Source organism: Garra rufa, chromosome 1, assembly GCF_049309525.1.
Source record: "Garra rufa chromosome 1, GarRuf1.0, whole genome shotgun sequence".
Classification (NCBI taxonomy): Eukaryota; Metazoa; Chordata; class Actinopteri; order Cypriniformes; family Cyprinidae; genus Garra; species Garra rufa.
The window spans coordinates 35118304-35132601 of NC_133361.1; the positions used below are offsets into that span (position 1 = coordinate 35118304).

Sequence of the window (14298 nt, forward strand, 5' to 3'; positions counted from 1 at the left end):
TCCCTACATCAAAAACATGCATATATTTCCAGATATTTATGTGTTACCTGCAAACTTTTAAGCAAGTCTGTTCTGGATCTCTTTAAACTTTTTTGACAACTAAATGCCAACTAACAGATCAAACTTTGTGTTTTACAGTTAAAAATTAACTTATTTTTACTCATAATTTCTACTGAATAAAATATTTTAGAGGTTGGTGTAACTAGAAAAATAGATATTCATTATAAAAATGCTCATGGAGTTACGTTTATATGACTTCCAGATCTAAAGTCTCACTTTTAAAACAAGGTTTGCTCATATATCCTGGTTTTCCAAGAACATGTGAACTCTGGTCCTTAAAAGAAAAAAGAAAAAACAGTTGCTGAGGGATAGAATTAAAATAAGAAATATCACTGATTTCATTCTCTACATCAAAAACATGCATACATTCCAGATATTTATATGTTTTTGGCCTGTAAACCTTTAAGCAAGTCTGTTTTTTTGCCATTAAATGCCAACTAACAGATCAAACTATGTTTTACAATAGAAAATTAACTTAACTCAGTTACTACTGAATGAAATATATTTTAGAGATTTGTGTAACTAGAAAAATGGATATTCAGTATAAAAATGCTCATGGAGTTATAATATTGCATACATTATATGACTTACAGGTCTAAAGTCACACTTTTAAAATGAGGCTTCCTCATATATCCTGGTTTTCCAAGAATATGTGAACCCTGGTCCTTCAAAGAAGAAAAAAGAAAAACAGTTGTTAAGAGATTGAATTCAAACAAAAAATGATTTCATTATTTTATTTTATTTTATTTAGGTCATCCTTTTTTTGACAATTTATTCATTTATTCATTTATTAGTTTATTTATTTATGTTGGGGTGGGTTAGGGTAAAGTAAAAATGTCAGGGTGATACAACTGCTCTGATAATGCATCTCATAAAAAAAAATCATTGGTTATTATTTTTTTTACAAATTATCTGCCAATTTAAACAAAACAGGAAATTGTATCATAGAGGGGACCACTAAAGGCCTTTATGATCATGTGTCATGGTCAATAAGTCTTTCAAAAGTCAGATTTAACTTTCTATGATAAGGCAAGGATAGTTCAGGTCAACGTGGTGCAAAAACATAATGATACTGTAAATTAGGAACTTTTACATTTATTCACATTTATTCCCTTCCTTTTTATCCTTTATAATGGACAAGATTTTATGTCATTGACTTAGTTCCCCACATAAAAAAAAACATGCATAAATTCCAGTTATATGTTTTTGGCCTGTAGACCTTTAAGCAAGTCTGTTCTGGATCTCTGTAAACATTTTTGACAACTAAATGCCAACTAACATACCAGACTATGTGTTTTACAGTACAAAATTAACTTGGAGGTCATATAATGTTTGTTTTTGCCTGATTTATCTCAACTTCGCCGGACAAGACCACATCTCGGGTATGTTTAGAGAATGACCAAGAGATAAAAATGCAAATACCCATATGGAAAATTCATATGCACCCTGTGACAACCACACACATATGCATAGCACACAGATCTCTCTGATAAACAGTGAAGAAATCATCAGATCAAAAGAAAATCCTGTTGAAGGGAGGAAACGGAATAGAAGAGAACTGCATGTTCAGGGGTTCACGTGTGGTTTTATGTTCATTTCTGAGAGCCGAATGTGTGTCAGAGACTTTACAAAGGGGAAGATATGAAGAGGAAGTGCATTTACATTTGAATGTATTCTGTAGTTCCTACTGTCTCTATTTGCATGTTTCTGTAACCTGAGCCAAAGCAGCACACTTTGTTTGATCAGGAGTTTAACTTTCCAGCCAAAGATGTTCCACAGCCTGAGATTTAAGACAACTTAACCAGAACCAGCTAAGCTCTAACCTGACGAATAACTACCTAGAGACCAAAGTAAAGGAAACCAAACAGCTGTGAGTAGCCTGTGTCTCAACGTGAAACTTCTCTCACGTGTAGAAATCCAAAGTCAAAAATCTGTTCCTCACTAAGTCACACGAACAGCTTTATTTCCTCTTTTTGGAGAGGTCACCGGTTGGAATAGAAAAGGGAAGTGGACATGATGGCCAGTCCCAAATTGTTTGTCCAGCGGCTTCGTTCGGTAGCTTGTAGCGTTTGTTTGACTAGAAACCTCACGTTATGACTTGTGTGCGCCATCTGGTGCTAATAAGAGGCATTTAATCAGTTCATGTGGTGCTTGTCTTTACTGTACATACACAGAGACTATAAACAGTTTAAATCAGGGTTATCCCTGCTGAAAAACACAATAGAAACCAACACAGAATTTGTAATGGTTTTACTGGTTATAATGGAAACTGTAATGGTGCCTGTTGGTCTCTATTGTTAAGGTCACCTTTTATTGGTAGCTTGTTAAATCCACTAAATCCTAATGGAATATGTTCCAAAACTCACTACAGGAAACCATTTTGAATTATTTTAATGGTTAAAAGTTTATTGTTTGTCATTATATTTGTAGTGGAAACCATTAGAATTTCTGTGATGGTTTCTATTGTTTTTTTGTTTTTTTGTTTTTTACTTTCAGCAGGGATTATAGATAACCTAAACTAAAATCATAAAACAAAACTTTGTCACTTGAAAAAAAAAAAAAATCCTAAATATTACAAAATAATATTGAACAGATCATTTCAGGGTATTATCATTTTTCATTCAGTTTAAGTGAATGTATTAAAATAACTAAAACTATAATAGAAATTAAAACTATATAGACAAAATGACAAACTAACAAAATTACTAATAAAAACATTAAAACAGAACATAAAGATAAAAACGAATTCAAAATGTTAATAAAAAGTATAATGTTCTCAATAATAATACTAAAATAACACAGAATAGATAATAGAAAAAAAAAGTCAAAATATTACATTTTTATAAATGTTGATAACCAAACTGTTTTGGTTACTTTATTGACTTACATTGTATAATACGCATAAGAAATAAAGTCATACAGTTTTGGAAAAACATGAGGATGAGTAAATGATTTTCATTTTTGAGTGAACTTTTCTTTTTAGGTACTATTTCTACCTGGTCTAACCCATTTGTGTAAGCTAATGCATCCATTCAGGTTATTATATTAATATTGAACTACTCACTCACTGTTTGAAGTTTCAGCAAATAATTAGCAATAATTATTTATTTGATTATAAAGGTTAACTGAAAAGAAAATAATAGAACAGAAACATAGTTTATATGACCAAGATCACTGAAAATAATCATTTTATGACTTTAGTGGCATAATAAGTCTTTTAGGCATTATCAAAACAGTAGTCATATGCATGGGTAGACTTTACCTGCTGTCATATTTAGGTATACAATGATCCCTGGCAGTTAAAGTGTTAAATAATATTTTTTGACATAGCATTTAGATGTTATCACAAAACATAGTCAATATAGTCACTTATAATGTATATAATGAACTCAAGCTTTGTTAAACACATTGACACCGTTGTGTTTCGGACTTGAAACAGATGGTGATTATATGGACTTGATTTCGGGATGAGGTTAGGATTATAAAGACAGTAGATTTTGTCTGTGTGTAAAGAAAATCAATAGAGGATTCATGCATGGATTTATCACTTAATCCTTTGCTGAATCTATTGCATTTATTTTATGTAAAAGCAATAACGCATGCTTTAAATGTAATATTCTTCACATTTCTCCTACCCGCCCAGTTAAAAAAGTAATCTGTTTTCACAAATCATGTTACTTATAAGTTTTCCTCAATAATATATCAATTGCAACTTGAATTGTGTGTGTGCATGGGGATAGAGATCTTACCTAAATCAAAAGACATTTTAACCTCTTGCACTGCTTCCCCATGCAAATTCATATTCATGAATGAGTATTGATGTAAGATGATTGTAAGAACAGGGAGGGACTTTGGTAAAACCCCAATCTGATTTGATTAGAAACTCTGCAAATCCCCCTCTGCCCCTGAACATGGCCCTGCTCCCACCCTGCTCTGTTGCTGTCCTACAAACCCACTTCTTAATCCCAAAGCCTTTTTATATCACAGAATCATGGACAGACTGCCTCTTCCAACACAAATCCGGATTTTCCACCCACCTTGTACAAACGACCCCTACAAACAAATCTGATTGTAACCAGTTGGACTGACTGTAGTAATGAACTTGTGCTCTCTGGGCAAAGGGAGACACTATGATGACACAAATAGAAAATTGTATCATTGAAATGGAGCATGGTGCAGTACTTCATAGTCAGATCTTTTCAGTTAATCGGTTCAGAATAAAAGTCAGAATAGCATATACTTTTACCTTTCTAAACTAAGAATGGTCCATGCATCTGTCTCGTTGCAATGGCCCAATAACTGATGAACAATTTGATATGAGCAGTGCTGGGTAGATTACTTACAAATTGTAGTCTGTTACTGATTCCAAATTACATGACAAAATTTGTAGTTACATTACCATTCAAAAGTTTTTTAATGTTTTTTTTTAAAGAAGTCTCTTCTGCTCACCAAGCCTGCATTTATTTGATCCAAAGTAAAAACAGTAAAATGTTGAAATATGTTTACTATTTAAAACAACTGTTTTTTTATTTGAATATATTTTAAAATGTAATTTATTCCTGTGATTTCAAAGCTGATTTTTTAGCATCATTACTTGTCACATGCTCCTTCAGAAATCATTCTAATATTCTGATTTGCTGCTCAAAAATATTATTAATATTATTACTATGTTGAAAACAGCTGAGTAGAATTTTTCAGGTTTCTTTGTTGAATATAAAGGTCAGAAGAACAGCATTTAGAAATAGAAATCTTTCGTAACATTATACATTTCCATAATTTCTTATTACATTACATTTTATAATATATATTTAAAACAGTTATTTTAAATAGTAAAAATATTTCAAGATGTTACTGTTTTTGCTGTACTTTGGATCACATAAATGCAGGCTTAATCAGCAGAAGATACTTCTTTAAAAAACATTACAAATCTTACTGTTCAAAAACTTTGGACTGGTAGTGTAGTAACATAACCATTACATTACACATTTCAGGTTCACAAACTGGGGTTTGTGAAGGAACTGAAGGGGGTTTGTGAGTTTAATAAAAAGCTAATAATTAAATCATAAAAATGTTAAATTAAAATACATCAACAGTCAATATTACACTTAACAAAAAATGTGAAATATTATACCTGTTTACCTGCATGGCATGTGATCACGGGAATAATATGTAATCATGTAATCAACAAAAAGTAACTGTAGTCTGATTATGAGTTTTTTGAAAATGTAATATAATCTAATTATATGTAGTACATTTTTGGAACTCGATTAAGTAAAAAGTTATTTTTAATAAAATTAAGTTTTAATAATTAAGTTTAAAGGGCTTATCAAGGCTGAAGTAAACATGACAATAAAGCATCATTATTAATAAATCTTAGTTTAAATTTATATAAACTTTTCATTCAAAACTCATTTTATGTGCTTAGTCAACACCAGGGTGTCAGGAAAACGTGATCTCGTCATTACGTAAAAGAATCATTTTAAGAGCTTCTGTTCAAAAGAACCGATTCACGGAAAAGATTCGGGCTTCCCATCACTATGACGAACTGCTCGAGTCCAAAACTTTTTTTTTTCATACTGTTCTCATCTTGCGCCCCCTCCCTGACTGCAAACCCGGACACAAAGTCGTGACCACTGTCTATCCACCCATACGACTCCACTTTCCCTCTATATTAAATACCAGCGAGTTTATATATCTATTTCGACCAGATTGTCACAACTTTGCAAGTTTCAAGGCATTTCGTTTAATGGAAGTATGCGCGCTCCCGCCAAAGCGCAGCATCAGCACCACTATCTCGCGCGCGCGCCCGCCTCTAGCGAGCGAGTCTATCGCCATCCCGGCCGAGAGAGTTAAAGTTGGCCGAAAGGACGGATAAACGATGCTGTACAGTCCGGTGACGAGGAGAGGATAACATTTGATTTACTCATCTAATAGCAACTCCATTTCCTGGAGAGGATGGCTATCAAAATTCTTGCCCCAAGCCTTTTACTCTTTCTCGCCTTTCAGCATTGCTCGTCACGTAAGTCAAACTGCAGATGCAAAATGCAGTGTAAATTGTTTCTTATTTGCCATAAACGTTACTGTTCTCCATCAGGACAGGTGCATCAGTAAAGCTATGACATAATGATTTTGATTTCAAAATTGCGATATTTCAAGCATTAAAACAGCGCTAAATTGTAGAAAATGTTGCTAATCAATATTCAGATGAATAAGTCTAAAGGGTTTGTGCTGAAAGTACGACTGTTGCAGTCCTGAGTCCGGGCTCATCGCGACTTTGCCTGTGTCTACGGGCTCTTTCTGCATTGCAGTGCTTCTGCGCGCTCACTTAGGCAAGTTTCTGCATGGAAAGGTGCGTCTTGCGCAGGGGACACGCGGGAAGGACACGCCGTCCTGCTGCTACACAGGGACGCTTGAAATCATGTGTGTGGAGAATTAGTCGTGTCTTTAGTGTCTTGTGGGTGAAAAGTTGAGATTGTCGCTGTATTTGAAATGGCGTGGCTCGTATTCCGCGAAGTTGCTTGTGGGAGCAGCCCTATGCGGAGACAGAGGGCGGGCGCATTAACTCACCGAACTCCCAAATTCACATGACGTAGAACACTGCATGCGAATCCTCACGTAAGGTTACCTTCAAGATGGCATTTAAATCCTCAATCCACAAAATATGTCCTAACATAATCGATGGTCTATTGTGTGATTTAGTGAATCTCCACAAAACACCACAGTTGGGTTGTTATTTTAGTGCTGCGAGAAAGCTTGTGAAATTTGTGAACATGTACCACAAGTAGGACCGGTATATTTGTAGCAATAGCCAAAAATGTATTGTATGATTCGAAATTATAGATTGTTTTCTTTTCTGCCAAAAATCATTAGGATATTAAGTAAAAATCATGTTCCAAGATATTTTGTACATATCCTACCGTAAATTGTTTGATTAGTAATATGCATTGCTAAGAACTTCATTTGGACAACTTTAAAGGCGATATTCTCAGTATTTAGATTTTTTAGTTGTGTCTCTGCCAAATATTGTCCTATCCTAACAAACCATACATCAATGGAAGGTTATTTATTCAGCTTTCAGAAGGTGTTTAAATCTCAATAAAAAAAAAGACCCTTATGACTGGTTTTGTGGTCCAGGGTTACATTTTATTTTAAAGTTAAGGGTGCATTTCATGTCTATTGATTTTTTTATAATATTTTTCTTGCAATTTTCAGAAAAATCATGAAATTAATCATTAATTAATGGAAAGCATATTATAATTTGACACCGAAAATTTAAGCACTTTACATTTCAGTTTGCCTGAAATTAACCTTAAATTACAGTTCTTGCGGTAAAGTGAGTGGTCTCAGGTTGCAAATGAATTAAAAAAATATGCAATCAACATTTTTTGGTAAATTTCTAAGGTCTAAATGCTGCATTTCTAAAAGTGATTTTTCTTATGTTCTGTCAACTGTTAATAACAGAACAGCATATGTGACCACAAAACCAGTCATAAGGGACCATTTTTTTAAATTGAGATTTATACATCATCTGAAAGCTGAATAAATAAGCTTTCCATTGATTCATGTGGAATCTAAGGTTGCAAAAAAACATTTTTTTTTTTTTTTGAGAAAATCACCTTTAAAGTCCAAATGAAGTTCTTAGCAATGCATGTTATTAATCAAAAATTAAGTTTTGACATATTTACGGTATGAAATTTAGAAAATATCTTCGTGGAACATGATCTTTACTTAACATCCTAATGATTTTTTACAATAATTTTGACCCATTCAATGTATTTTTGGCTATTGCTACAAATATACAGTACCTGTACTACTTAAGACTAGTTTTGTGTCCAAATGTCCCCACAAGGATAGGAATACCAGTAGATTTTGACCTTGTGGGGACATTTCTCAGGTCCCCATGAGGAAACAGGCTTATAAAGCATGCACAATGAGTTTTTTTGATGAAGTAAAGGTGCACAATCTCCTGTGAGAGCTATGGTTTAGGTGTAGGGTAGGTGTAGGGCCATAGAAAGTACGGTTTGTACAGTATAAAAACCATTACGCCTATGGAATGTCCCCATAAAACATGTAAACCCAACGTGTGTGTGTGTGTGTGTGTGTGTGTGTGTGTGTGTGTGTGTGTGTGTGTGTGTGTGTGTGTGTGTGTGTGTGTGCTCTAATACTAATGTAAATTTGCTAATATTCATTAGTGGTTGTTTTTCAATACACTGTTTGCATAATTTATTGAAAGCATAATAGCACATTGTATCTTGAAACAATGAGGTTTTGTGAAATCCCAAAAGTGTGGTTTTGCTAGGCTCCCACTTCACTACAGATTCTTTGACAACAAGAGCTTCAGTAAGATATATTGTGTATAGAAGATAATCCAGACAGCACTGAGCAGCGGAATGAGACCGAACGAACACAGCGCATTTAGCGTAAATCTTCAGAAGGGAGTGGAAACTGTCCAAAATGAAAACGGGTGCTGTGTCGACACATAAAATGTCGTTTTTATTGAGTTTTAAGATGCCCTGTCTGTTTAAAAGCTGATTTAGAGAGTGTGGTTGGTGAGATATTGATAAAGAGGTTAAATGTTGTGTTTTGGACCAGAAACAGGGCTACAGAATAGATCCAGGATAGAGCAAGGTGTGAAAGATTCAGGAAACAGGTTTGTGTGTATTTTTAGTCTATGACAAAGGGGTGTGTGTGCTATGCTGAAAGACATGCTGTGGCGTCATAAATTGGCTCAGCATTTTGAAGTCCTTTTTGAGCTTATCTTTTATTTCATTCAAAGACTGCCATCTACCGTGCTGCGAGACCTCTTATGAATAATTTATACCAACGTGACCCCTTTGGTCTCTATTCACCATGCTAAAAATGCTAACCACAGCCTCTCCATCTGATAGTTAACAAAGACAATTGATCAGAATTAGCAATCTTAGTCTAGACCCTTGTGTACTGCAGCCTCCTCCCAGTAATGAAAGATAGATAGCTCACGTGATATGCACTCAGTTCTCCTACAGCAAAGTGCTGCGTCAGCCTGCAGAGACTGGGGGAGTGCCTGTAATTCAACACATGTGTTACAGAGAGAGAGAGAGAGAGAGAGAGAGAGAGCGGTCAAGATTCTCCTTCACATGTGTCACTGTTTCCCCTTTATCTTTGAGTGGAGAGCAGCCAAGGGCTTTGGTGGGAAAGAGGAGAAGGACAATTGAGAGCAAAAAAATAACATCACAAGGGAGCGAAATGGAGTTTAAAATTTCAACATGGCGTTTTGCAGAAATTGGAAACACCACTCTGTGAGCACAGATTGAAAGGGAGCAAGAGACAGATAACTTATTTAGGTTATCAAGAGGCATATGAAAAGTGAGAATTTAATTTCACCTCCTTTGCCAAAATATCCTGTTCCAAAACCTAAAGAGGCAACATTTTAAAGCCATTTTTGTTGAGATCTTTAGATGAAGACTGTTTTAAAAGGTAGCCATCTTAATTAAGAAGCCCTCTAAGATACCTTTATTCTGTCCCAAATTACGCACTAGACACTGTCATCAAGATGTTCATGTCTTTCTTTGTACATTTGAAAAGAAATTAAGGTTTTTGATGAAAACATTCCAGGATTTTTCTCCGTATGTGGAATTCAGTGGGGATCACCAGGTTGAAGATCCAAATTTCAGTTTATCTTCATAGCGTTCTACACAATCCCAGCCGAGGAATAAGGGTCATATTTAAATATATCAAAACTTATTTTTTGATTTGTAATATGCATTGCTAATAACTTAATTTGGACAACTTTAAAGGTGATTTTCTCAATATTTAGTTTTTTTTGCACGCTCAGATTTCAGAATTTCAAATAGTTCTCTCACCCAAATATTGTCCTATCATAACAAACCATACATCAATGGAAAGCTTTCAGATTTGTTCAGCCTAAATAAATAAATCTCAGTTTGAAACTATTGACCCTTATGACTGGTTTTGTGGTTCAGGGTCACATTTGTGGTTAAAAATAAATGTAGAAATTTCACTAGATAAAACTCCTATTCCACGCATTTTTGAAGCTCATAGTGGGCAGGAGTCAGTCGTAAGGCGGGACGTGGGTGGAGCTGGTTGCAGCGGCCATCCACCTGTCACTCAAGTGGCCGCGCCTTTAATTATGCAAAACATAACAAATATAACTTAAACGGATGAGTTATAAAAAAATTAACCCCCCTCACAGTTGACGTGAAGGGCAAAACTAGCTTTATAAACCAAAACCACTTTTTGTACCAGGCTGTAAACATACTTTTCTTCTGCTGTAAAGTTGCTCATTTTAACATGTTGCAGCCAGTCTCTAGCGGCCAAGCGATGAATTTTGCCGATGAGGTTGCCGTTTGATTGAAACTGCAATCTGGACCTTTAACCCGTTGATCCCCATTGAAATCCACTGTAAACTCCACTATAAATCCTGGAATGTTTTCTTCAAAAACCTTCATTTCTTTTCAACTAAAGAAAGAAAGACATGAACATCTTGGATGGCATGGGGGTTAGTAAATAATTATATTATTTTAATTAATTAAATCAATTATATTATTTTAAATAATTAGTATTTTAATTCTGGAGTGAAATAATCCTTTAAATAAATGTTTAGTGTGAAGACACAATTTATACTACAAATTGAAACGCACCTCTTGTTTTAGTCAGATTGTAAAGCAAAATTGCTTGTGTCCTTCACAGAGAAGACAGTCCCAAAATGAAATGGGAGAAGTTCAGTAGGGCAAAAAAAGTTGGTGTATAAAACATTGTTACATGTTAGCTTCCATAACAGTTAGGATGCTCCTTTAGAAGGCAGCTGCCTTTGTGGGCTATGGGAAGCAAGATAGCTCACTAACAGGTTTTGGAACAGAGCTTTTGTATTTAAATAGAGAGTTCTGCACAAGCATGTCTACGTGCAAGTCTCTGCATATATCCATGACACTGTCATCGCTTATTCCCAGTTTACCTTGCAGCTTCTCTGCACCGAGTGCTTTAATAACTGTAATGCTTCTCCTGCAGGGCAGGCACTCCTCTCTGTTCTGCACAGCTGCTAGTGGGGAAAGAATAACACAGGGTGGATATCATTGATCTCAGAGCTGGTGGAAAGGGACAGACATCTCTGCATCTAATATTTTACAAAGATAGATGGGGCTGGGTCACATTCAATCGATTCATTTATCTGCCTAATGTGAATCAGAATACTGCTCTGGTGCTGGTGCTCTTGGGAGAGTTTGGAAATGAGGCTAATTTTAGACAAGGGTCTTCAACATGGATTTTTAAGATTATGCTTTTAGCACCATTTTTATTTGCATTATTATAATAATTACAATGTTTATAATCTTTACATTATGATGATCAACTAGTCTTGAATCCAGGCCACATGCTGACCAAATCCAGACATCTTCCAGACACGCACATCTTCTTTGACCAGCCAAGGTCATTCTCGGTCAGCATGTCTTTCACTAGCGAGTCATATCTTATTAAGCAGACGTGCAGCTCTTCCGGTGGGATCAGCGGGAATAAATGGATATTCACAGGATGTTTCCACCACAAGTTAATTCTTTCAGAAGACTTTTATAATGGAGTTCATAGCTTGATGAATCCGGCTATTCAAAGGCGGAAAGATGACAGAGCAGGGGACTGTGAATCAGATGGGAATTGAAATCACTTGAGAATAAGCTAGATGACTCATGCAGTATTCTGTTATCTCCCTTGCTTTCCCCCTCCATCTCACAATTTCGCTCTCTCATTCAATCCAAAATGTTTCTTTTTTTACCTCTGTTCCCTCACTGGCAGTTGCAGTGGTCAGAATACTAATAACCTCTGCTGTGTTAAGCAGCCTGACCCCTGCAGTCTCTTTATGGCAGCTACAGTTAATACCTCAATGAGAAATACACACAGTTACATTACAACATTACTGTTGTTTTGGTAACACTTTACAATAAGGTTCATTAGTTAACATTAGTTAACCACATTAGTTAACATGAACCAATAATGAACTGCACTTATACAGCATTTATTAATCTTTGTTAATGTTAATTTCAACTTTTACTAATACATTATTAAAATCTTGTTAACATTAGTTAATGGAGTGTGAACTAACATGAACAAATAATGAACAACTGTATTTCTGTTAACTAATGTTAATAAAGATTAGTAAATACAGTAACAAATGTATTGCTCATGGTTAGTTCATGTTAGTTAATACATTAACTAATGTTTAACTAATGAACCTTATTGTAAAGTGTTACCGTTGTTTTAAATACTACAAATTACAATACAACAAATATACCCTGACAACTCTGTTCACAGTTATTAGTTTCAGTGCATGCCTCTTTAAATGCTAATGAGCTCTGCTCACCCGCCCCTCTCTTTTGTGAAAGAGGAAAGGCAAATTGCAAATAATCATAAAAATATAAAATGTGAGACTTACTGCTTCTGGAGGTGCAGCTGGATAATGAACAGTGGGTACTGATTTATCCTTGAGTTACATTTAATTACATGTTGTCCCTTGTTCAGAAAGCAGTCTGGAGTAAAATTATTTGCGAAAACATAAACGAATTTAGGTATATTTAGGCATGTTATCATCAAAAACAAAACTAATCCACTGCGTCCTCAGTAGCTCTGATGTCGGGAGAAAATGAAGACTCTTATGTTCAAAACACCTGTATTGCTTACAAGACTGCTATTGCTGTCGCTATACAGCTGGTCAAGTGCGGATAAAATGCTGGACAGCGTACAACTGGCTGAAGGTGTAAATATGCTAATAGGTGGCAGTCCGTCAGCGGTTGTGGGTGGGACCTGAGCAGTATGACATTATACTGCTCAGAAAATCAAAACGGCTTGATAATTGAGACTGTTTAGGTTTTTTGGGGATTCAAAAAAAAAAGAAGTGAATATATTTTTATCATTGTAGGGTGATTGTGTCCACACACTGCTAAGACACATTTACACTGCCCTCCAAAAGTTTGGAAACACCCCTGGCAAAGTGTGGTTTTGGACGTGTGAATCATCTTTGGGAAAATCCTTAAGGAGGCTTGGTTAAACTGTCCGCTGTTATTCAAAATGAATTGCTTCAGGACCCGTTTTTTAGCATTAACAAGTCCCTCAGTTGTCCTCCATGAGAAAAGATGGATCTCAAAATCATACAGGGTTTAATAAACAAACATGCAGAAAAACCAAAGAATTCATGTGACCTGAAGGATTTTTCTGAAGAACAGCGGACAGTTTAACTGGAGTAATATATCAAGTCAATGTTTGAATGAACTGACAAAGTTTTTTCTATGTATATACTGTTTATGTAATAAAATATGTTATCATAGTTTGTGTTGTCCCTTATCAGTGCAAAATTATCACAAAATAAAAAGGATTCATGCCAATATTGTACAAAACCCCACTTTTCTAGGGTGTTTCCAAACTTTTGGGGGGCAGTTTATATGCAAACACCATGTAAAAGTGAATTTTGCATTCAAATTTAAATCCCTTTAAACTCAAACAGGCCTCATAGGGCCATAATCAATCCTTGAAAAAACACATTCATTAGAGAGCCACTTTGGCTGTTTTGGTAGCACAGTGTACAAAGTCACTTTCCAATAACTTCACACTCACTGTTCCAGCTCAGTTTAATCAATTTTGTCTCCAGCAGTCTTCAGAAAGCACCGGGAGACACAGCTCTGCTGTAAACACTTTATTATCTTCATATACATCTTCAATAAGGCACATTCAATATTCGTTTCTGAAATGAACCATACAAAATATTAATCTGTCTTGTATGCTGTTTGCTCTTGCTTTTCAGTAGAACCTTATGAACTATGATATACTGTGTGGAGAATATACAGTATGACTTACACTCTTAAAAAATAAAGGTGCTTTACAATGCCATAGAAGAACCATTTTGTCAAAATAGTTTGATAAAAAACCCTAAACGTCTGAAGAACCTTTCTGTTTCACAAAAGGTTCTTTGTGGTGAAAGAGGGTTCTTCAGAATTTAAAAAGGTAAGAAAAAGATGGTTCTTTAAAGAACCTTTGGCTGAATGGTTCTTTGTGGAACCAAAAATGGTTTCTCTATTGCATCGCTTGAAGAACCTTTTAAAGCACCTTTATTTTTAAGAGTGTAGGTTGTCCTTTTATCTTGATAGCATCTCAGCATCCCTCTTCATTTCTTCCTCTCTTACTCTTGTTGGTTTGTGTGTCAGCTGTTGTTAGAGAGGTGAGGTGGATGGGCTGTGAGATGTGATGCCATTTGGGCAG

General features: G+C 35.2%; 1 protein-coding gene across 1 annotated transcript in view; it reads left to right on the plus strand.

Annotated features, from left to right (window-relative positions):
* The first annotated feature begins 6015 nt into the window (after positions 1-6015).
* Positions 6016-14298, plus strand: part of cntnap1 (contactin associated protein 1) — a 44715-nt gene continuing 36432 nt past the window's right edge. Inside the window, exon 1 of the mRNA XM_073839259.1 lies at positions 6016-6079. Coding sequence (XP_073695360.1) covers positions 6016-6079 — 64 coding nt within the window. The remainder of the gene's footprint in view (positions 6080-14298) is intronic.